Source organism: Erpetoichthys calabaricus, chromosome 6, assembly GCF_900747795.2.
Source record: "Erpetoichthys calabaricus chromosome 6, fErpCal1.3, whole genome shotgun sequence".
Lineage (NCBI taxonomy): Eukaryota > Metazoa > Chordata > Cladistia > Polypteriformes > Polypteridae > Erpetoichthys > Erpetoichthys calabaricus.
This window is the reverse complement of record NC_041399.2, coordinates 134,860,120-134,882,954: the sequence shown is the minus strand read 5'-3', so window position 1 is coordinate 134,882,954 and position 22,835 is coordinate 134,860,120. Positions and strand designations below refer to the sequence as shown.

At 38.2% G+C, this 22,835-nt stretch overlaps 1 protein-coding gene across 3 annotated transcripts in view; it reads left to right on the top strand.

The window, feature by feature from the left end:
• si:dkey-154p10.3 (oocyte zinc finger protein XlCOF6) overlaps positions 1–22,515 on the top strand; it is a 139,503-nt gene extending 116,988 nt beyond the window's left edge. For 2 of the 3 annotated variants that reach the window (XM_051929030.1, XM_051929031.1), the window contains exons 6-8: positions 10,202–10,335; positions 19,051–19,174; positions 21,106–22,515. In XM_051929030.1, the coding sequence (XP_051784990.1) occupies positions 10,202–10,335; positions 19,051–19,174; positions 21,106–21,250 (403 nt within the window). In that variant the 3' untranslated portion in view covers positions 21,251–22,515. The remainder of the gene's footprint in view (positions 1–10,201; positions 10,336–19,050; positions 19,175–21,105) is intronic. The other variant, XR_007935290.1, reaches the window with a different exon arrangement.
• The last annotated feature ends 320 nt before the right edge of the window (positions 22,516–22,835 follow it).

Here is a 22,835-nt window from a genome sequence, read left to right as displayed (position 1 = left end):
TCAGGACATTGTTCAAATTTTGGACTCATTCATGCAAGCAAATTTAATTGACTGATCTTATTGCGTGGATGTCTGTATGGATGGCTCCGCTGCCATGACAGGCAAGAGTAGTGGAGTCGTTGCATTAATAAAGACCAGAGCTGCACTGCATGTTTAACAGAGAAGCACTTGTCGCTAAAAGGTTGTTGGATGAATTGCAACAAGTACTTCAAGACATTGTTAAAGTTGTAAATAGTATCAAAGCACGTCCCCTTAAACACAAGCTGTTTGCCAAACTGTGCAGTGACATGGGCACCAATTTTGAAAGCCTTCTGCTGCATTCTGAGATCCGGTGGCTGTCTTGCAGGCCAGTTTTACAACAAGTGTTTGATCTCCATGAAGAGCTGTGTGATTTTTCTCTTGTATGAAAACTCCCAGTTTGCTTGCTCTTATGACAACCAGTTGTGGGTTCTGAAGCTTGCATATTTGGCCAACATATTTCAGTTTTTAAATACCTTAATCAGAGCATGCAGGGAAATTATCACAGCATACTTAATTTGCAAGATAAAGTTTGTGCATTTATAGAAAAAAGTCAGACTTGGGGAGAAAAAGCTAAATGAAGGAAATACTTTAATGTTCCCATTCCTTCACCAGGAGCTAGGAATATCCAATGCACCTGCAGACATAGTCCTGCCTATAATATTGTCACATCTGGTACATCTGAAGGAATACTTTAGTAACTATTTCCAAGACTTGGACAATCATCATTTAAACTGGATCAGAAATCAAGATGAGCCCGGAAATTAAGTGGATTCTTTTTATTTGAGGTCACATGAGGAATTAATTGAAATAGCCAATGATGGAAGTTTGAAAATGCAATTTTCTACCATTCCCCTGTCAGAATTTTGGGGTAATCTCAAAAATCAAATATCCAGTGTTGAGCGAAAAAGGTGTCCAATGCCTCTTACCATTTGCAACGACATACCTGTGTGAGGCAGGTTTTTTTGCATTGTAAGTACTGAAAACCAAAAACAGAGCATGTCTAAATGTGGAAAATGATTTGACATTGTCCCTAAGCCAGCTGCAACTCAGAGTGGAAAAACTGTGGAAGAACATCCAAGCCCAGGTCTTACTAGGCTTAGGGTGAGGTTAAGTTATTTATTCATTATGAGCAGTCAGTTTTGTCTATAGTAAAAGTGCCTTGTTTTATATAGTTTTGTTACATGCACTTAACAGGTAGTATGTCTGTATAGTAGTTTATTATAAACATGTGGGATATGTCAGATTTTGGATGGTGATAGGTAGGGGATCCTCAGCCTAATGTAAGTCTGTTAGGGAAGCATTTGCATGAAAAAGGTTGGGAACTCCTACTCTGTATATCGGATTTCAGGTTCTGATCACAGTGTCATCTGTATACATTTTCGGGTAACTTAGTTTTCATGAGCTGTACCATTGGCAGACAGGAGGATGAATGAGGAAAGGTGGTGGACAGATATCTGGAGTGGTGTGAACTTAACCATTGTCACAGACGACTGCGGTCATTACCTGGCTGGGATGCCTGGAGGGACTGGAAAGAGACATTAATAGCTTCCGGGGCACAAGGGGGCAGCCGCCCTGGATAAAAAGAGGACCACGGGAAAGGGACAAAGATGATTTGACCTACTGGGAACCGTGGCCACCGCCAGGGGGCGCTTTAAGCATCAGGAGACCCGGATGTGATTACTTCCGCCACACTTGGCAAGATGGCGGAGGGATCGGCCAGGGACACCCGGAGTGCTTCCGGTTCAAAGGGCAGCACTTCCGCCACACCAGGAAGTGCTGCCGGATGGACATCATCAGCCACCTGGAGCACATCTGGGTGGGAATAAAAGGGGCCGCCTCCTTGCAGTCAGGGAGCCAGAGTCGGGAGTGGGAGAAGGACGAAGCTCCCTGGAGGAGTAGAGGCGGCAAAGGACTGAAATAGTGGTGATTATTGCTGAGTGCATTGTGTGTTAGTGTGAGAATTGTTTATATAATGTTTAATAAATGTGCGTGTTTTATAAAGATGTGGTCTCCGACTGGTGGTGTCCGGGCAACTATCACACCATTTACAGCTAAACATCACTATGGCTAAGGAACTGGTCATGGATTATAGGAAGCAGGTGAAGCCCCGTCCACCCCTGTCATCATAAGGCAAAAAGATGTGGAGGTGGTTGAGGATTACTTGTACTTGTGAATATACATCGACAACAGAATTGATAGGTCCAGGAACACAGATGCTGCCTTTAAAGGGGCTCAGGTCCTTGAACATCTGCAGGAACATGTTGTATGTGTCCTGTCACTCTCTAGTGGCCAGAATTGTCTCCCATGCAGTGGTGTGCTGGACAGCAAGGTGAAGGCAGCTGATGCCAATAGACTGGACAAGCTGGCTCAGTTCTGATAGTTGAACTTGAGACTCTAGTGAATATGTCTGAGAGAAGAATGTTGAGGAAACTGTTGCATTGTGAAAAACCCTTTCACTTCCAGCATGGCTCCTTGTGGAACATCAAAGCATATGCAGCAAAAGATTTATTGCCTCCAGGTGCAGAACTAAATGCCATTGGAGATACTTTCTACCCGTGGCCATTGGACTTCATAACTCATCCACTTTCTATAGGGGGGCATCTAGAAACCTTTAACAATAACATTTCATTCATGTTCAATAATCTAATTTTTCAATTGGTAAATTATTATTCATGTGGTGCATAATATTCTCCCTCTCCCATGAACTACATTCATCTGTTGTTATTATTTGTATTTTTATTATTAAAACTTTTTTCCTTCCTTGGTTATCTTTTAAGCCTGTTTTCAATTTAATTTAATAATTTAATTTAATTTAATTAATGACAATTGTAATTCTATCCTGTGTCTTTGCCTTTGTTGCACTGAGTTTGTTGAATGCTCAAGAATTTCCCTCTGGATAAATTAAGGTCCGTCTTGTCTTGTCTTACCCTGCCCTGCCTTACCTTTCCTTATCTTTCGATACATTAATTTATCTTACCTTATACTATCTTACCTTATGTTATCTTATCTCACCGTTAAGTTGGTAGTCTACTTGAAGAACTAATTTGCAGCAACCGAGTAAGATGTAGTGTATATATGTAATTAATGTTTGTCTAATCTACTGTGTTAATTTAACCTCCTGCTAACATTTATATGCAGCATCTGACAGACAAGCCTGATGTACAGTTGGAAAGTATGTGGGAATGGGAGTTACTGCTGACATCTGGCTTTATTAATGCAGATTATTTTAAGTGTGTTGCATTTAGATATGCCATCCATCCATCCATCCTCTTCCACTTATCCGAGGTCGGGTCGCGGGGGCAGCAGCTTGAGTAGAGATACCCAGACTTCCCTCTCCCCAGCCACTTCTTCTAGCTCTTCCGGGAGAATCCCGAGGCGTTCCCAGGCCAGCTGGGAGACATAGTCCCTCCAGTGTGTCCTGGGTCTTCCCCGGGGCCTCCTCCCAGTTGGACATGCCCGGAACACCTCACCAGGGAGGCGTCCAGGAGGCATCCTGATCAGATGCCCGAGCCACCTCATCTGACTCCTCTCGATGCGGAGGAGCAGCGGCTCTACTCTGAGCCCCTCCCGGATGACTGAGCTTCTCACCCTATCTTTAAAGGAAAGCCCAGACACCCTGCAGAGGAAACTCATTTCAGCCGCTTGTATTCGCGATCTTGTTCTTTCGGTCACTACCCATAGCTCATGACCATAGGTGAGGGTAGGAACATAGATCGACTGGTAAATTGAGAGCTTTGCCTTACGGTTCAGCTCCTTTTTCACCACGACAGACCGATGCAGAGCCTGCATCACTGCGGACGCCGCACCGATCCGCCTGTCGATCTCACGCTCCATTTTTCCCTCACTCGTGAACAAGACCCTGAGATACTTGAACTCCTCCACTTGGGGCAGGATTTCACTCCCAACCCCGAGAGAGCACTCCACCCTTTTCCGGCTGAGGACCATGGTCTCGGATTTGGAGGAGCTGATTCCCTTCCCAGCCGCTTCACACTCAGCTGCGAACTGATCCAGAGAGAGCTGAAGATCACGGCCTGATGAAGCAAACAGGACAACATCATCTGCAAAAAGCAGTGACCCAATCCTGAGTCCACCAAACTGGACCCCATCAACACCCTGGCTGCACCTAGAAATTCTGTCCATAAAAGTTATGAACAGAATCGGTGACAAAGGGCAGCCCTGGCAGAGTCCAACTCTCACTGGAAACGGGTTCGACTTACTGCCGGCAATGCGGACCAAGCTCTGACGCCGGTTGTACAGGGACCGAACAGCCCTTATCAGGGGGTCCGCTACCCCATACTCCCGGAGCACCCCCTACAGGATTCCCCAAGGGACACGGTCGAACGCCTTTTCCAAGTCCACAAAACACATGTAGACTGGTTGGGCGAACTCCCATGCACCCTCCAGGACTCTGCTAAGGGTGTAGAGCTGGTCCACTGTTCCGCAACCAGGACAAAAACCACACTGTTCCTCCTGAATCCGAGGTTCAACTATCCGACAGACCCTCCTCTCCAGAACCCCCGAATAGAGTTTTCCAGGGAGGCTGAGGAGTGTGATCCCTCTATAGTTGGAACACACCCTCCGGTCCCCCTTCTTAAAGAGTGGGACCACCACCCCGGTCTGCCAATCCAGAGGCACTGTCCCTGATGTCCATGCTATGTTGCAGAGACGTGTCAACTAAGACAGCCCTACAACATCCAGAGCCTTGAGGAACTCTGGGCGTATCTCATCCACCCCCGGGGCCCTGCCACCAAGGAGTTTTTTGACCACCTCGGTGACCTCAGTATATCCCATTTAGATATGTTTTTAATAAAATAGCTTGGGGTAGGGTCATTGTTTACTTATAAGCCTATTTGTTTTATTTGTAAACATTTAATGAATCAATGACCTATTGCAGTCTCTATTGGTATGTTAATTTAATTGAAAATACTGTTTTACAGTTCTTTCTACATTTATTTTTTCTATCTAGAAATTAGCAATCAGTTTTTTTTAACTTTCTAAAGAATTTAGCAAAATATTACAGCTTTTGCTTGCAGACAGTTTTTGTAGTCATTGTAAAGATATTTAGCAATGACCATTGACAAATCAAAAGCTTGATAATGAAGCCATAGGTGTGGAAGAAAGTGAACTAGCAGCACCTCTTTTACAGTCATTGCTTTTTTGCATTGTTGTCTGCAGTTTGTTAATTTTAGAGGAAACAGTTCAGAAGTAATAAAGGAAGCACCTTATTAGCAAAAAAGTTATTTTATTAAATTAGAAGACAATTTAAGAAGGACTATAAATTAATTTATTTATGTTAAAAACCATGACAAAAATAATTTGATGTGTGTATGTATTTGTACTTGTGGTGCATCATAGTCTAGACAGCAGGTCAACATCACTCAGTATTCTAAATTTATGTAGTATTCTAATAATTTCTGTACACTGCCTAAAAGTAGAAAGTGAAGAGTCCTTCTCTTAAAGTATAATTGAAAGTTTTCGAATCCCCCTTGTGTATTTAAATATAACATTAATGTATACTTCCAGATAAATTCATTTTTATTTTTAAACTGTGAATTTAATATATCTCAAGCAAAACCTGTTGTAATAAATTGGTTACTCTATTCAAAAGGTTTACCTACAAGTCAAATAATGTAGCATGCAAACAAATTTTAGCCAGCTACAGTGGTGTGAAAAACTATTTGCCCCCTTCCTGATTTCTTATTCTTTTGCATGTTTGTCACACAAAATGTTTCTGATCATCAAACACATTTAACCATTAGTCAAATATAACACAAGTAAACACAAAATGCAGTTTTTAAATGATGGTTTTTATTATTTAGGGAGAAAAAAAATCCAAACCTACATGGCCCTGTGTGAAAAAGTAATTGCCCCCTTGTTAAAAAATAACCTAACTGTGGTGTATCACACCTGAGTTCAATTTCCGTAGCCACCCCCAGGCCTGATTACTGCCACACTTGTTTCAATCAAGAAATCACTTAAATAGGAGCTGCCTGACACAGAGAAGTAGACCAAAAGCACCTCAAAAGCTAGACATCATGCCAAGATCCAAAGAAATTCAGGAACAAATGAGAACAGAAGTAATTGAGATCTATCAGTCTGGTAAAGGTTATAAAGCCATTTCTAAAGCTTTGGGACTCAAGCGAACCACAGTGAGAGCCATTATCCACAAATGGCAAAAACATGGAACAGTGGTGAACCTTCCCAGGAGTGGCCGGCCGACCAAAATTACCCCAAGAGCGCAGAGACGACTCATCCGAGAGGTCACAAAAGACCCCAGGACAGCGTCTAAAGAACTGCAGGCCTCACTTGCCTCAATTAAGGTCAGTGTTCACGACTCCACCATAAGAAAGAGACTGGGCAAAAACGGCCTGCATGGCAGATTTCCAAGACGCAAACCACTGTTAAGCAAAAAGAACATTAGGGCTCGTCTCAATTTTGCTAAGAAACATCTCAATGATTGCCAAGACTTTTGGGAAAATACCTTGTGGACTGATGAGTCAAAAGTTGAACTTTTTGGAAGGCAAATGTCCCGTTACATCTGGCGTAAAAGGAACACAGCATTTCAGAAAAAGAACATCATACCAACAGTAAAATATGGTGGTGGTAGTGTGATGGTCTGGGGTTGTTTTGCTGCTTCAGGACCTGGAAGGCTTGCTGTGATAGATGGAACCATGAATTCTACTGTCTACCAAAAAATCCTGAAGGAGAATGTCCGGCCATCTGTTCGTCAACTCAAGCTGAAGCGATCTTGGGTGCTGCAACAGGACAATGACCCAAAACACACCAGCAAATCCACCTCTGAATGGCTGAAGAAAAACAAAATGAAGACTTTGGAGTGGCCTAGTCAAAGTCCTGACCTGAATCCAATTGAGATGCTATGGCATGACCTTAAAAAGGCGGTTCATGCTAGAAAACCCTCAAATAAAGCTGAATTACAACAATTTTGCAAAGATGAGTGGGCCAAAATTCCTCCAGAGCGCTGTAAAAGACTCATTGCAAGTTATCGCAAACGCTTGATTGCAGTTATTGCTGCTAAGGGTGGCCCAACCAGTTATTAGGTTCAGGGGGCAATTACTTTTTCACACAGGGCCATGTAGGTTTGGATTTTTTTTTCTCCCTAAATAGTAAAAACCACCATTTACAAACTGCATTTTGTGTTTACTTGTGTTATATTTGACTAATGGTTAAATGTGTTTGATGATCAGAAACATTTTGTGTGACAAACATGCAAAAGAATAAGAAATCAGGAAGGGGGCAAATAGTTTTTCACACCACTGTAGGTGTAAAGTTGTGCATGTTAAAAAAAGGCACAAGAATAACCTTTTGACATGTGCTATTCTTGAGAAGTATAAACATTCTAAGCCTTGCCAAACCACCGACAGCCTTCTTATTCACTTTTTACTTGCTCTCAGCTAATCAGTGAAACCCTGCTGTGCCACGAAACAAGTTGGTCAAGGACAGGTCAGAAGTTACTTTTGAGTTTTTTGCCAACTCTGGGTTAGAGAGAAAGGTGGTGGGAAGTAGAGGATGTATTACTATTTCTGTAGAGAAAGACCTGTGCCAATGAAAGACTAAACAACAAGCACAGTGAAAACTTCCCTTTATACATGTTAAATGGCAACTCTATATTATCACAAATTTAGTGAGTAGTAGTGGTTTGTACTGTTACCTTCATTTGTGTCATGTTTAGATCTAGGTCCTGCCTTGAATCAGTTCTTGTTGGGACGCTTTTAAACTCTGAATGACCTTGAGAGGGAAAAGAAAAGTTTTTGATGAATATTCCTTCTCAGTGTTATACTTCACTTCAAAGGTTTTGAAAGACATATTTTTTAAATATCAGTGTATCGCATTATGTATCAATAGAAATTATTTACTATATAGCATACCATCTTGTTCATTTGTCACATTTTATTTCATCATCCATTTATAATATCGCAATACATTTTAAACCCTCACAGATTGGTGTGCAAGCTGCTAGCCCTGGGACTCCCATATTCCACCTGTATATGGATTAAAGACTTCCTGTCAAACCACACACAAAGGGTTAGAGTGGGCCCTCACATCTCCTTGGCCATCAGCATCAGCACCTCAGGGCTATGTGCTGAGCCCCCTGCTCTTCACATTGTACACACATGACTGTGCCCCCCGCCCACCACAGCAACATTATCGTCAAATTTGCAGACGACACCACTGTGGTGGGGCTCTTCTCTGGGGAGGATGAGTCTGCCTACAGGGACGAAGTGGAGAGGCTGACAGCATGGTGCACTGACAACAACCTGCTCCTGAACACAGTTAAGACCAAGGAGCTTGTTGTGGACTTCAGGAAAAAGAAAACGGACATCAAACCACTTTACATCAGAGGGGGCTGTGTGGAGAGGGTGTCAGACTTCCGCTTCCTGGGAGTCCACATCATGGAAGACCTGTCCTGGGGTGTGAACACAGCTGAGCTGGCGAAGAAGGCTCAGCAGAGACTTTATTTACTGAGAGATCTCAGGAAAAATAACATTCCCCAAAAACTGCTGGTGTCCTTCTATCGCTGCTCTATTGAGAGTATCCTGTGCTACTGCCTCTGCGTGTGGTTTTCCAGCTGCACAACAGCACAGAGGAAAACACTTCAGCGGATCGTAAAGACTGCCCAGCAGATCATCGGCTGTTCTTTACCCTCTCTGGATGAGCTGCACAGCTCTCGCTGCCTCAGGAAAGCGGAAAACATCTTTAAAGACTCCTCACACCCCGCTCATGACATGTTCCAACTGTTGCCATCAGGCAAAAGATATAGGAGCATCAAAACAAAGACTAATAGACTGAATAACAGTTTCTACCCTGTTGCTATTAGGGCACTGAATGCCACCTAATCACCTCCAATGCAGCAGTGCAATAGATTACATCTTGTGTGTTTCATGTGCAATTAAGGTCTTATGTTGAATGTTTGTATTCTACCTTATTTCTTCTTATCCTTTTGTAATTATATTTATTTATATTTTGACACCGCAGGGACTGCACCTAATTTCGTTGTATTTATTACAATGACAATAAAGATATTCTGATTCTGAACCATTGTAAAAATCATAACAAATGTCATATACATGCTGTAAAAGGAGATGCTAAACTGATCTTGATATTGTTCACTCTGGTATGTCATCTGTGAAGTTCTCATTTATATATGTCAGTCAACAGTAGAAGCACAAATACATTTTTTTAGTTTTAGCACAAAATTTTACTGAGATATTAGTAAAATAGTCTAAAATAATGTAATTATTCACTACTTAAAGCAAAATGTCTGGCAAAACATTTTATGTACCAACATGTACTTTACTAAAGCAATTTTTAAGTGTTTAATTTTTTATTTTGTATCTGTATTTGTCATTTTAATGTGTCAGAATACAAAATCCAGTTAATAGAAATTAGCATTTCAACTTTTTCATAATAATATTTCAGAACTCAATTATTCCAGTAGCTGCAGAAAATGCTGTTCCATGAGTATGGGAATTATGGAGAGTAGTCTACAATGTCTGTGGTGGGCTGGTGCCCTGCCTTGCGCCCTGTGTTGGCTGGGATTGGCTCCAGCAGACCCCCATGAGCCTGTAGTTAGGATATAACGGGTTGGGTAATGGATGGATGGATAGTCTACAATGTTTACAAAATGGCAATATTAATTGTTTTCTGTTTTCTATATTATTAATTACACATTGAAAAATAGAAATATAACAATATACTCGAACCTGCTTAATCCAGCTCAGTGTTGCTGGGCATCAGAACCTATACCAGCAGCTCTGAGTACAAGGCAGGAGTTGAATCTGGACAGAGTCACCTCATAGACATGCTCACTTAGAGCCAGTCTTGAATTGACAATTAGCCTAACTTGCGCGTCTTTGGAGATGTGGGTGTATAACCAGAGCACCTAGGGAAAAATGTACAAACTCTTCGTGAGTAACATCAAGTCATCCAGAATTCAAGCCCAATATACTGCATCTTCAAGACACTATTTACTGAATATATGTGCCACCCACAAAGAATTCAAATTCTTATTTCATGCTGGCATGAATTTAAATAGTTCTACTACTGAAGTAAATTTACTTTTAAAAATTTTGGATCCCCATATTTATTTTAAGATTTACTTGCTCAAGCTTACATGATTATTGACCAACTTTTTCATAACCAATGTGCTTTTTTCTTGCAGAAAGTTTTCCTCCAAATTGGCTTTGCAAAGGCATATGGGAATCCACAGTGGTATGAAGCCCTATGAATGTCAAGACTGCGATTACAAAACCAGGCTGAAAGCATCTCTAATTCAGCACAAGCGCATCCATACAGGTAGGCAAGAATTACTTCACAGGAATGCGATTTTGTCTGTATGATTGATAAGTACTTTGTAATAAGATTCTTCCTGATTTTACATTAAACAAAAGATCAGTTTTGATTTCTGTTGCAGTTGCATGCCATTACCTTATTAATAAATACTCATCCATCCATTCACTTATCCTGTCATAAGGTTTAAAGGAGCTGAAGCAGCAATGAATAAAGGACTTAATGGGATGCCAGTGCATTTCAGGGCAATGGATAAAGGACTTAATGGGATGCCAGTGCATTTCATGGCAAAGTCATATATAACATTTACATCTACTTATTTAGCTGATGCCTTTATTCAAGGCGACTTACAACATTTATGGCACAATTGGTTACATTTCTTTTGGTTTTCCAATTGCAGCACAGACAGCTCAAGTATATAAATATAAGCACACACTTGATCCTGCAGGTCCAATTGAAAAATTGTTTTATGTGGATTGCTAGCCAACATCATGTCTTCAGTTTGTTTGATTTAGAAAGCAACAATAAAACATACAGTAATACTGTTAGCTTGTAGTTATAGTAGTTGCTGCTAAAATTACTAATTTTTTACAACATCGTAGCAACCTTTAGAAACAGAAATGTACATGTCATATACATAAAGCAAGTTAGAGTTGTACATACTAAATTTATTCCTTACATTTTCACTTCACTCTTGTCATTTTATCTTTCATCATGTGTCTTTTGGCACCACAAGAAATAAGGCCACCTTCAGTTCCACGGCACCAAAATACAAGATTGCTTCTTGGAGCCCAATTGAGAAGGGGGTTACACAAAGCTTAAAAAATTGAAGCGTACATGTTGCATGATTCCTGCACATATTAAAGAAGTAGGTTCTGTTGATGGAGATGGAAGGTATTGATTGGACAATTTGGAGTTTCATATACAATATAATGACCTGCTGAAATTTATGTTATTTCCATTTGGGAATTATTCTCCAATGTACCACTCTCATGAGGAGCTCTCTTTGAATCATAGACATGACAAAGAATGAGTTAAAACTTTCACTTTGTTGTGCATTTCTACCTCTCTGACTCTGTTTCTCTCACTCTTGTTCAAGTTCTTACTTGGGCTATTTCAGATGCTGATAGAAGGTCCTGGGGAAGTTAGCACTTCTAGCTGGTGTCTGTCTTTTATTTTCCACCTTGATGCATCTCTCTATCAATATCCTTTTAAGCATACTTAATAATTGTGAAGCCCAAGCTATGTTTGGTGAAAGAAGTATGTTCTTGGAGAACCTGTCCAAATGCCATTTCATGTTAGCTATCCAACAGGGAGGTTGGTGCAATTTAATATTAAATTGCCCCTACAGTGATCATATCACTGTGTGGAACTATATTAGGAGAAATGTTATGGAGGCTATCCAGAAAACCGCTATAGTTACCCAGATAATTAAGTGGCAGTGGAGAACTCCCTATCTGTTATAGGTGTGTCTGTTTACTTTATTGAGATTTATGGTGAAAAGATGGGGTATGAGGCATCAGTGGTGCCTGGCCCTTGCTTATCAGATGAATGCAAAGATACAGAGATCTTAAGGGCCACCAATGGGTGCCCTGGGTAGACAGCTCTGTGACTTCCAGAAAATTCTTCTGACCATATGTAAAGGTCTGCTTTGGAAGTAACATTGTTGTGGGATTTAAAAACCCACTGAGCTTGGAGTCATGAAGCAAGTTGGGCCAAAGGTTTAACTGATGAGGTGGTAGTGCATCCGGGGTGTGTAGAAAGTAACAGAGTTTAGAAAGTATGTGGGAATGTATTGGGTTTTTATCATTATGTTTGGATTTAGTTGATGTGCAAATGGATTAGTGACCAAAACATGACTCAAACTTGTTTACTCTTGCTAAGCAGGGAAATATTAAAATAAACTATTAATTAATAAGTTACTCTTTTAATAAAGTTTTTGTTTTTGGCTCCTCATTTTTACTTCATTCAGGAGCATATAGAGGTGCCCTGTTACCAAATATTTTGTCCTTATCCATTTGGCTTTTATATATTCAACATTTTTATTTTAACACATTTTCATTCTGTTTTACATTTTTATAAGGTTTAACTTGCTTACATGTTGATATAGATTTTTCATAGCAGATAGCAAGTCTGAAATTATCTGATTGGGGAGGCTTAAATGAATATTTTTTGTCTGGGATAATCTATAGTATCAAATACTAACAGCTTGTATATACTTTATCTGTGGCAGACTCATTTCAAACAATTACACGTTCACAGACTAGGATATCTTATGATCTGTGTGAAAGAAATAGCTGGACACACAACAAAGGTTTGGGGCAGCCACCCATGTAGTTTCCCTGGCTGCAAAAGGCTTAAATTTGTGTACAGTGTGTACAGGTTAGAGTCCAAAACAGAACTGTTTCAGTAATGGAGGATGAGGGGTTTTTATAGGTGGTTCACAGGAAGTAATGTCCTCGGGGTTGGGACAGGAAGGATTTCTTGTGTTTAGTCTGTGGAGAGAAAAGAGAGAGGTTTAGTGCACCCCGCCACCCCCTGGCCTGGCGTGGAATTGGCGTTTTCTGGTCCCTTTGGTTGACTCCCAAGTGCACGTGTGTGACACCTGTTATGTTCCATGTGCTTTCATTCCTTATATTTCCTACTCTTCTTTTGCCCCTGCATATGATTCTGTAATGCCACCCTTTGGTAAGTCATTGACATCACTTTCCAATGGTCTGTGAATTGCATGGGCAATTATACTACAAGGGAGGCAGTGATGTCTTTTACCAATGTCAGTTATCATTGTAAACCCAGAATATTTATGAAAAGGCATACAGGATCATTGAGTTTCAGAAAACCATCGTGAAATAAAATGAAGAACACATATTTTTATACATCCTCCTAAAGTGCTTTGTTTAGTTTTTAGCATTTGATTTTGATAAAAAGTGTTTTTTATTTGAAACCATGTCACAGTTGAGAAATAAAAATAATCTTCTTAATGAACTTACTGCTGTTTTTAAGGTATTAAACATACATGAGATATAACATTCTAGAAAGCTGATACAACTGCTTTGTCTCAATTTTAGCTTATAGTCTCATTATCTTTAAAATGAATTCCCCTTTTCATATTCAGAAATATAACTTTTATAATTTTTTCCACTTTTTTGACTAAACTACTGTGATGGAGGAGATGTAAGAGGGATTGATCTCCATTGAAGATGTAGCATAGTGGTATTAATTTCAAAGGTTGAATATGTTCTGATGTGACACTTTTTAGTCCTCATGTGATGCTTGTCTGGCATACAACTAAGCAATTACATTTTAAAACAGAATCTTTATAGAAATTTCATTTGTGAAGTGATTTGTAGTTTTGGCTTTTGGTTTATTAGGTTGTCTCATGTTTTTGTCAGTTTCATATGAACTTTAGAAAAGTGTCATGAATTAAAATTGTGATAGCTTGTTCTGGACAATATTCTAACATATTAAATAAACATAACTTACATCTCAGACTGACAAGCATACTGCAGTATAGTTACATGGTAAAAACAAGTCATTGACAATATGTTTACAGAACTAGTCATATATCAAACCTGAATATAGAGTTGATCCATCTGGAGAAATATCCCCACTGTAGTTAAAATAAGAGCATAGTCATCGCAAAAATATATAGAAAATTGAAACAAAAACATAACAGTGTGGTCTCGGATAAACTCAGTTTTGCATTTGTCACAAGTGTCTTCAGATGGTAAAAATATCTGAGGAATCGAAAGTTGCAAATGTAATCAGTCCAAAAAAGGAAAATAAATTTGGTCCTAGTAATATCCAACAAATAATCCTTATTTCTATACTATTTAATTTTATGGAAATGATATCGTCATCATATGTAAATATGCGCTTTATAAAGTGGCTCAGGTTGTGCAATATTATAACTGATATGCAAGTTTACAGTGAGGTCATTGTACTTCTAAGTACAAACAGTTCTACAAGGAGCACTTGATGGACTGATTGAGTGCGTTTAGAGTTCTTGGGATGAAACTGTTTCTGAACTGCGAGGTCAGTACAGGAAAGGCTCTGAAGAATTTGCCGTATGAGAGCAGAAAACAACAAGCGTGTGCTTGATGCTGTATACCGATAATTCTCTTTCTGATCAGCTGCTGTACAGCTGTGATTCACACTCAGATACAGTGATATAAATACTCCGAGTGGTGCAGTGAGAGTAATATGGAAAAAGATGATCCGATGTGGCAACACCTAACGGGAGCAGCTGGAAGAAGAAGAAGAAGAAGAAGGTGCAGTGAGAGTAACAACGCTAAAGCAGTTATGGTATTTTGGAATAGTTTGACCATTCTGTGGATCATTATATTGTTACAGGTTAATTACAATCAGATGCATTAAACTAATAAACAATATGCAGTTAATTTCAGTGTATTTATAAAGCCGTGTCAGGGATATGGATCAAAAAAAGAATGGGTAACCACACAGGAACAGTAGCAAAACCAGTCTGCAAAACCGAGCGGAGAACTTGCGTACGACAGGGTATGAGCTACCGTGGAAATGTGCATGGCTTTACGCCAAGTTTAGGTTTTATACATCGTGATTTGAACGTGGAAGTTTTCTTACGCAACATTTTTGTGTGTACGCACTGTTTATGCATGAGGCCCCAGGGCTTACAGAACTCACTGAGGTAACATGCAAAGTTCAGTTTGAACTGGATGCAAAGTCTTTGTAAGTGCTCTTAGAAGTCTTTGATGATCATTGCAAGAATTTTTTCGCCAGTCATCATCAGGAAATTATTCAGCATAGTAAAACTATCAAAGACGTTTCTGCCATAGTTCCACTTTCATACATATTGCTCCTACTTAATCTTGAACATTAAAGATTGTGACATTGTTTCAGGATGCTGAAAATATTGGTTATGTGTGCCAGTTGAGCAAGCCAGTAGATATTATGCATGCGATCATAAAGGTGAAACACTGGACATTTACTGTCATGAAGGGAGACTTTGATCTCATCTCGCAGTTCAAAGAAATGGATAAGTACTTTTGCACATGAAAGTCAGAGAACTTCAGTATGCAATAAAAGTTGCATATGTTGGCTACCAATTTCACCACACAATATCTTAAAAATTTCAGCATTCAAAGGGCAACTTTTCTTGTGGTTTATAATGTTTACTGCTTCATTCATAACCATTCTAAGGCATTTGATATTTGCAAGGAGACGAGCTTCGCCAACCAAATCAGTAGACTCATCAAGTTGAAGCAAAAAGTGCATATTCTAATATAATACAGTAACAGCTGACATTTTGCATTTTCAGTGATTCGATGTTTAACTTGTATCATTAGAAAAGGGTACTTTCGATATAGCATTCTTTGGTTTTTTTCCCCCAAGCATAATCTTTGCTGTTACTTTTTCAGAAGGTTTTATGACATTTTCTGCTACAGTGTAATCTTTCAAGCACCTAGCTACGAATAGCAATACTCTGTATGAAGCCTCCTCAGCATTAGCATTTTCTACACCAGCAGCAATGAAATGCATTAAATTCTTATTGTGGTTATGATCTTTGCATTTATTCTGAAAAAATTGTAGAGGTTTTCCAATACACTTCTTGTGTTTAGCTTCAAAATGACTGTTTCATTTGGAGAATTTCATTACTTCATTGTAAAGAGTTTCGTAAAACAAAAAGCACAGTGTAGGCTGGGATCTTCTTTATCACCAATCCAGAAAAATCCCAATTTTAAAAAATCACTGTTATATTTATTCTTTACTTTTTTTGTTTTTCTTTCCAACTGTAGTTTTATTATCTTGTTGATTACTGTTCATTGCAACATCCTCGTTAAACATCTTTTCATTTTCATCATTTTTGCAAACAGGATAATAATCATTTATATTTAGCTCATTTTTGTCTTGACTGTTTATTGTATCCTCACTGTTTTGCATGTGTTTATCTTGACCCCACTATTTTGAATATTTTTTTCACCATTCTCTTCACAACTTTCAGTAGATTTGTGCATCAAAGTACCAATTTTAATCCAGTGTTCAATAATACATACTATCCCAGAAAATAGTTTATTTAAATTAATAGTGATGGTTAAATAAGTAAAATTTAATAAACCAAACTTTAATTAATAGACTTACAGTAAGTACTGACATGTGTAAACTCTAAATCCTGTCAAACATGAGATGCAAAGAGACAACTATTCCTCACTCCACTTCCGGTGACACTGATACTGTAAAAGCAAAGCTGTGGTAAGCATGGCACAACTGAACACCACATGGTTTTCTCACTATACAATGTAAACAACTCACTATTTGGCACAAGCACACTATCATCTTGCCACAGCATGAAAAATCACATGTGGTCAGGGGTTCCTGGGCAAGAAGCTACTCGGTCCACCTGAAACCCAGAACCTGTAAGGCACACGACAGTAATATGAACATCCTAAACAAACTGTAAACAATGCTTAGCATGAAGAGACCAGATCAGATATTTATTTAATAAAAAAATCTCTGTTTTTTCTGGTGGGCCATGGGCCACACTTAGAAAAATGCTGATCTAGGCAATGTGTGGAAGCAAAAAGGCAAATAAAATGCTGGATTTTAATGTAAAAACTGTTGAATATTAATTAAGACACAATGTGACTGTTTGCAATAATGAGACTGCATCTAGAGTATTCTGTGCAGTTCTGGTTACGATGATACCAAAAAAATAAATAAATACTGTATCAGTAGTCGAAGAAATCATCTGCTGGGGGCCCTGAACTTCTGCCAACTCTTAATCCAATTAAAATTTGCTTCAAATTTACCAAGGATACCATTTCACAGCCCCATCACTGACTGACTGATATACCAACTTTAGACACCTGATTCAAACTGTTAATTAGGCTGGTAATGCTGTTTCAAGGAAAACAAAAAAGTGTTTCTGGGATGCACTTCGAAGAAGAATTTTGCTTAATATTCATAAATAAGTGTGTTTGCCATTCATAGTGAATAAAAAGCTGATATTTTATTTTTCTTTTTAAAGATTATTTTATTTTATATTAATTTATTCATGTTTGAGGAACTTCATATAAAATTAGGCTTACAGTAGGTGCTCTCGCATACCATACTTTGGTGGATATGAAGTGCACATGCCTACATGTACATTTAAAGCAGAAAGTTGTTCTTTCATATTGAAACAGTTGCTGCCCATTTGCTCCTCCTGCTGCACACACACTCACACACACAACAAATGTAGTGTTGTCACTTAACCAACCATACATCTCTTTAGGATGTGGGAGGGTAACCAGAATAACTGGAGTAAATCCTATGCATACAAAAATAAAATATGCAACCTCCACACAGACTAAGACTTTATTTTACAAAACTTTTCATTTTATTTCAAAGATATATTGTTGCTTGCTCTTGATATCATTGTGTGTATTACAATTACCATGATCAACATCACAAGTGGCAGCCATCTTAGTACCAGAAAACCACAACATAGGTCACATATCTCAACAAAGTATCTGCATATGAAAGACAATGCGTGATAATTTTTTTTTCACATTATACCTTTATTTAAACACCAAATGAGAGGTAGATGAATGTTGAGAAGTACGGTACATAAACCCAAGTGCATCAACAAGGAAAAATACCTGGAAAATGTTCATGTGTTAACTCATGTCACTGCTTATACAAAAACGTGAATGTAGTCTCATAGCAGTCATTCCCTGCAAACACAAACACTAACACTGTAACCAAGGAAGAAATTACATGTGGTCCAACTGTAGTATAGTGGAGAAAAAAAAAATTAACATCTTTAAAGAAACAATGATAAGATTCCTCACAGTAGGACTGTGCAAGTTGTCATACTGTAACTGAATTTTAACAGTTAATGGTGTGGCCATCAGACTGTTGTTTTAGGAACTACAAGGGCAGTGAAAAGAACACTTAAAAATAATAATACAGTAATGTGAGTGAGCTAGGCAGCAAACAGGAAAGACACAATAAGAACAATTGAATTAGCTAGTAGTGACATTCCTATGGGCCCAACCATATACCATTTACATATTTTGTTGCTCTTATTAATTAATAAAGAGAATGCAAATAACCTTGGAATGTTGGAATTTTGACTAAAAAGCCATATTTTATGTAATTATATATATATATATATATATATATATATATATATATATATATTGCATGGTGTTTTGTGTTTATGTTGAATTTCTTTTAGTACTGCATTTGTAATTATTGTTTAGCACATAAATGATAGCATTTTTAATTTGAAAAAAATGAACTGAATTAAACATTTTGTGTGGGTAAGCATGTCAATTAATGTCATCTAATCTCATCACAGTATTTCTGACTATTTACAAATTCTGTCTACACATCATAAAAAGTTAACACAACATAGCTGTTATTTAGTGTGTTTTTTATTTCAGCTCTATCACATTTGTGCTATCATAATCTAGTTTTTCAATGAAAGTAAAGTTTTTTTAAATGCCAACATTCCTCCATCCACTTTGTAACTCACTTATACTGTTAAGGATTATGAAGAATCACCTTATGAAAATATGTTCATGAATGGATTATCTTTTCAAGGTATGGGTAATCTGTTTTAAATATTTAGTTTTCTGAGTTTCCTGACCAAAATGTAAAAATTGGAAAAAAAATAATTTTTTTCCTGAAATAAGAAGAACTTGTTTCCCCTCAAAATGGAATAAATGACAACTAAAAATTTTTTTTTTTTTTTTTTAGGAGAAAAACCCTTTAAATGCAGTCAGTGCTTGTATGCATCCATTGATGCCAGCTCTCTGCGAAGACATTCCAGGACACATAGTAATGAGAAGCCTTACCAGTGTCAGCAGTGCCCTTACAGCTGGTAAATTCACATGATTTAGAGCTCTCTGACAAAATATATCCTTATTTTTGTGTGTGTTGAATATGTAAAAAAGGATCCATCATCATACACTTTCTTAGTAATAATGCAGGCTATATACTACATGCTTTTAGATTCCAGCAATCTATATGTGTGTTATACTTTATACTAGAATCCCTGAAGCCTGCAAAAATAGTTGAAATGCTGGGCCACCTTAATTTTACTTGCACTTCTTCATCACTCCATTAACACTAGAATCCCTGAACCCTAAGAAAAAAACTCACAATCCCGGGCCACCTTAAATTCCTTCACACCCCTCCTAATCCACATCTTTTGTTTTGCACAAGCAGGTAATTGAGGAGGCAGCAAAATCATTTTAAAAAACCTGGACACTCTTCACAACTGGGCAAACATTTAAGAAATGCAGTTTAATACAGAAAAGTGCAAAGTGCTACATGTAGGCAAAATGAACATTAATTATTAGTACAAGACAGGAGATAACCTCTTACAGAAGAAAGCCTCTGAAAATGATTTGGGGTTATGTTGACACAACATTTTCATAGTCTAGGCCAGTATTTTTCAAACCTATCTGATTGCGGCTCACTTGGACAAAGCATGTAACTGAGAGGCCCCCTAAGCCTCTTTCATAACTCACATTTAACACTAGAATCTCTGAAGCCTATGAAAAAACTCGCAATCCCGGGCCACCTTAAATTCCTTTGCACCTCTCCTCATCCACATCTTTTGTTTTGCAAATGTGTCAATCAGCACAAGCAGCAAGCAGCCTGCTATCCCATCCCCCCACTGCCACAGCTCAACTCGGACAACATTTTGTTGAGTGCTGTGTTTTGAGTTACAGTCCAGGACAAAGACTTTCCGAGTCTATGTTCATAAAGCTTATGGAGTCGTTTCTGGACAAAGGCAGAACCGTAACAACAGACAGCTTCTTCACAGCGCTTTCACTGACTAATAGACTGCTACACTGCAAAACAACTCTGCTTGGCACCATAAGTAAAATGGGGATTACATCTGCAGCTAAAGTCACTTTAGGTCCCAAGCTATTTGCCACAATACTGTGTAGATCTGGCAGTTCATTATTTCTTCTGCTGAAAAAAAGTATATCAAAAATGTATTTCCTTTGGTATAAAATCGCTGGTGACATTTGCTAAAGAATGCTGACATTTGCTTGCTATGTGCTGTACCTTACCCACTATCATTTCAGAAAAAAATTATACACTTGGATGGATATTTAGAATCTTGCACAGCATCTCCTCTTTATGTGAAAGTTATAATTATACTGTTTATATTAAAATAAAAATAAAAAAAAGCTTTTACACTCTAGTCAAAAATATGTCAAATTGCAAATCAAATAATGTCAACTGGCAAATCAAACTTGTAAGTAAAATAATTGCTTATTTAAATGTGAAACAGTAATAGTAACCTCTTTTGTGTTAAGACTGGTTAAAACAGTTTATTTGTGAATTGGTAGTTTAGAAATTTACTAATTCTAATTAGGAAAACAGTGCCTTAAACCTATGCTCTGGACCTCCATTACCCTAAGTTGTGGGTTTAAAAATATTGTTTTTTTAAAGACTATGTCCTGTCTGTTTACCACCACACAGAATGTTTATGGTAAAATGGCATGGAACTTTGAAGAGTCAAAAAGGTATGTGGCAAAGTCACTGAAAGTATAAAATAAATTGTCATACAGGTGGGAAATCTGTTAGCTTCTGTTTTATCATGCATAGTCACTTAGTTCTCCAAAATAATTCATACTGATACTTCTGCCCCTGCAAACTTAATATTGTGCAAAAGTTGTATAGAAATAAGAAAGTAAAAATATTTATTTTGTTTCAAGTCTTACAGTATTTTTAATAAATGTTTATACTTTAGTTTAGCTATGCAATTTCTGAAACCTTTTTTTGTTATTTCAGCATTCAGAAAAAAAGCCTTGATCTGCATGTTCGCAGACATCACACTGGGGAGGTATTTGCCTGTAATTTATGCAGGTACTCCTCACCTGACAAGCAGCTTCTGCACCGACACCTGAAAAAGCGTCACGAGAATGTTGTTCAGTAGATTCATTATGGAAAGGTCATGTAACTCTAGAATAGCCCACTAACCAGTCCTCTTAGAACTGGTAAGGCTGTGTCAAAAATTATATGTTAACTTTTTTTTGGTAGCAATTCAACCTGTAAAATTATATTTAATTTAGACTAGTAAATCTTTTCTGAAGAATATACTGCCTGACACCACAGGTGTAGAACGAACTGTTTACTCACCATTTCTTAAATTTGTTTGTATAAGCTTTCTTTACTTCTGTTAATTATAACATGACATAAATACTCCCTGTAGACTTTTTTCTAATTGTTTTCTGTAGTTGCCCTTTAATAAATGAAAGTCAGTTGCACTGGTCACAATAATATAGTGAGATTATGATAATAGAAATTTACTGTTTATTAGATGTATTCCAAAGAATTCAAGTTTAATTTTTATTTGTCCAGACATGTACATATAATTTATTAAGGACACCCATGTTTTTCTTCCTATGAAATGATCACCTAATATAACAACATATTTTTGTTTATGAATTCTTTTGTGCTTTGTTTTTGGAGTTTAATGGTTTTCTTTGTAAAATATAGATTTATCTTTCATTGTGTATACATACTGTACTTAATGTATATTGTAGCTTTTCATGTTTTATTTGTTGTATAAGAGATGTCTTATTACTTTAGCAGCATTGTAGTTCCATATATTTTTATTTCTCAACCCTAAACAATCATCTTTAATGTATTATAAGTGTGGAAGAAGATGAACTGGCATCCCAGTTGGGACTGATTATAAATTCATACTTGGTCTGGAGGCTGAAATGAAAGGGCAACAATAATGTTGGCACAATCGGGCTGGTGGGATCACAAACTTCTCTTCCAGTCGGGAGGAATTTTATGAGCAGTTTGTACCCCAGTGTGAGATGTGGCAGTGCTCCTCTGATAGGGGCCCAGTTTGGACACCCGCAGGGTTGGCTGGGACTTGTAGTGCAGAAGGGCAACCCTGTTGAGGTCTCTGAGTGCTGCAGGTGTGCACTGTGGAGACTGAATATCCCTATTATGGGAAACTTCAGTTTGACCCTGAAGTGCTTCCTTTAGGCAATGTCATAGCACTGGAAGTACTCCTGGATACAGCATAAATGAGGGTATCTCAACTACCTCAAGCTCAGAATTGGAAGGAGGTGGATGAAGGAGACAGAAGTGCTTATTTATTTAATTATTATATTGTGTTGGACTACCTTTAACTGGGTTAAGGTACAATCATAAAATAAATGTTTTTTTATTTTACCCTTGAAAGTGTATTTGTCTGAGTTGTGTCTGGTGGTTGGAGCTCTGGGGCGCTCCCTAAAGTCCATAGTATATTCACCCTCTGCTTGCTTCGCTCGCCAAAACCCGGCCTGCGCTACACGCCAGCCACTTCGCATCTCTTCAGCTCGCGTATGTGGATTTCACTTTTACCAAACAACATATCTTTTAATTCTCGTGGATAGGCCTCTACATTGGGAAGAAACACTACTTTTCCCTGATGGCAACACGAATTAGACAATCCACAATTGTCCAACTTAAACTTTAAAGCCAAACAATATCTACATACTCCTGTCATATCACCTGTGTCC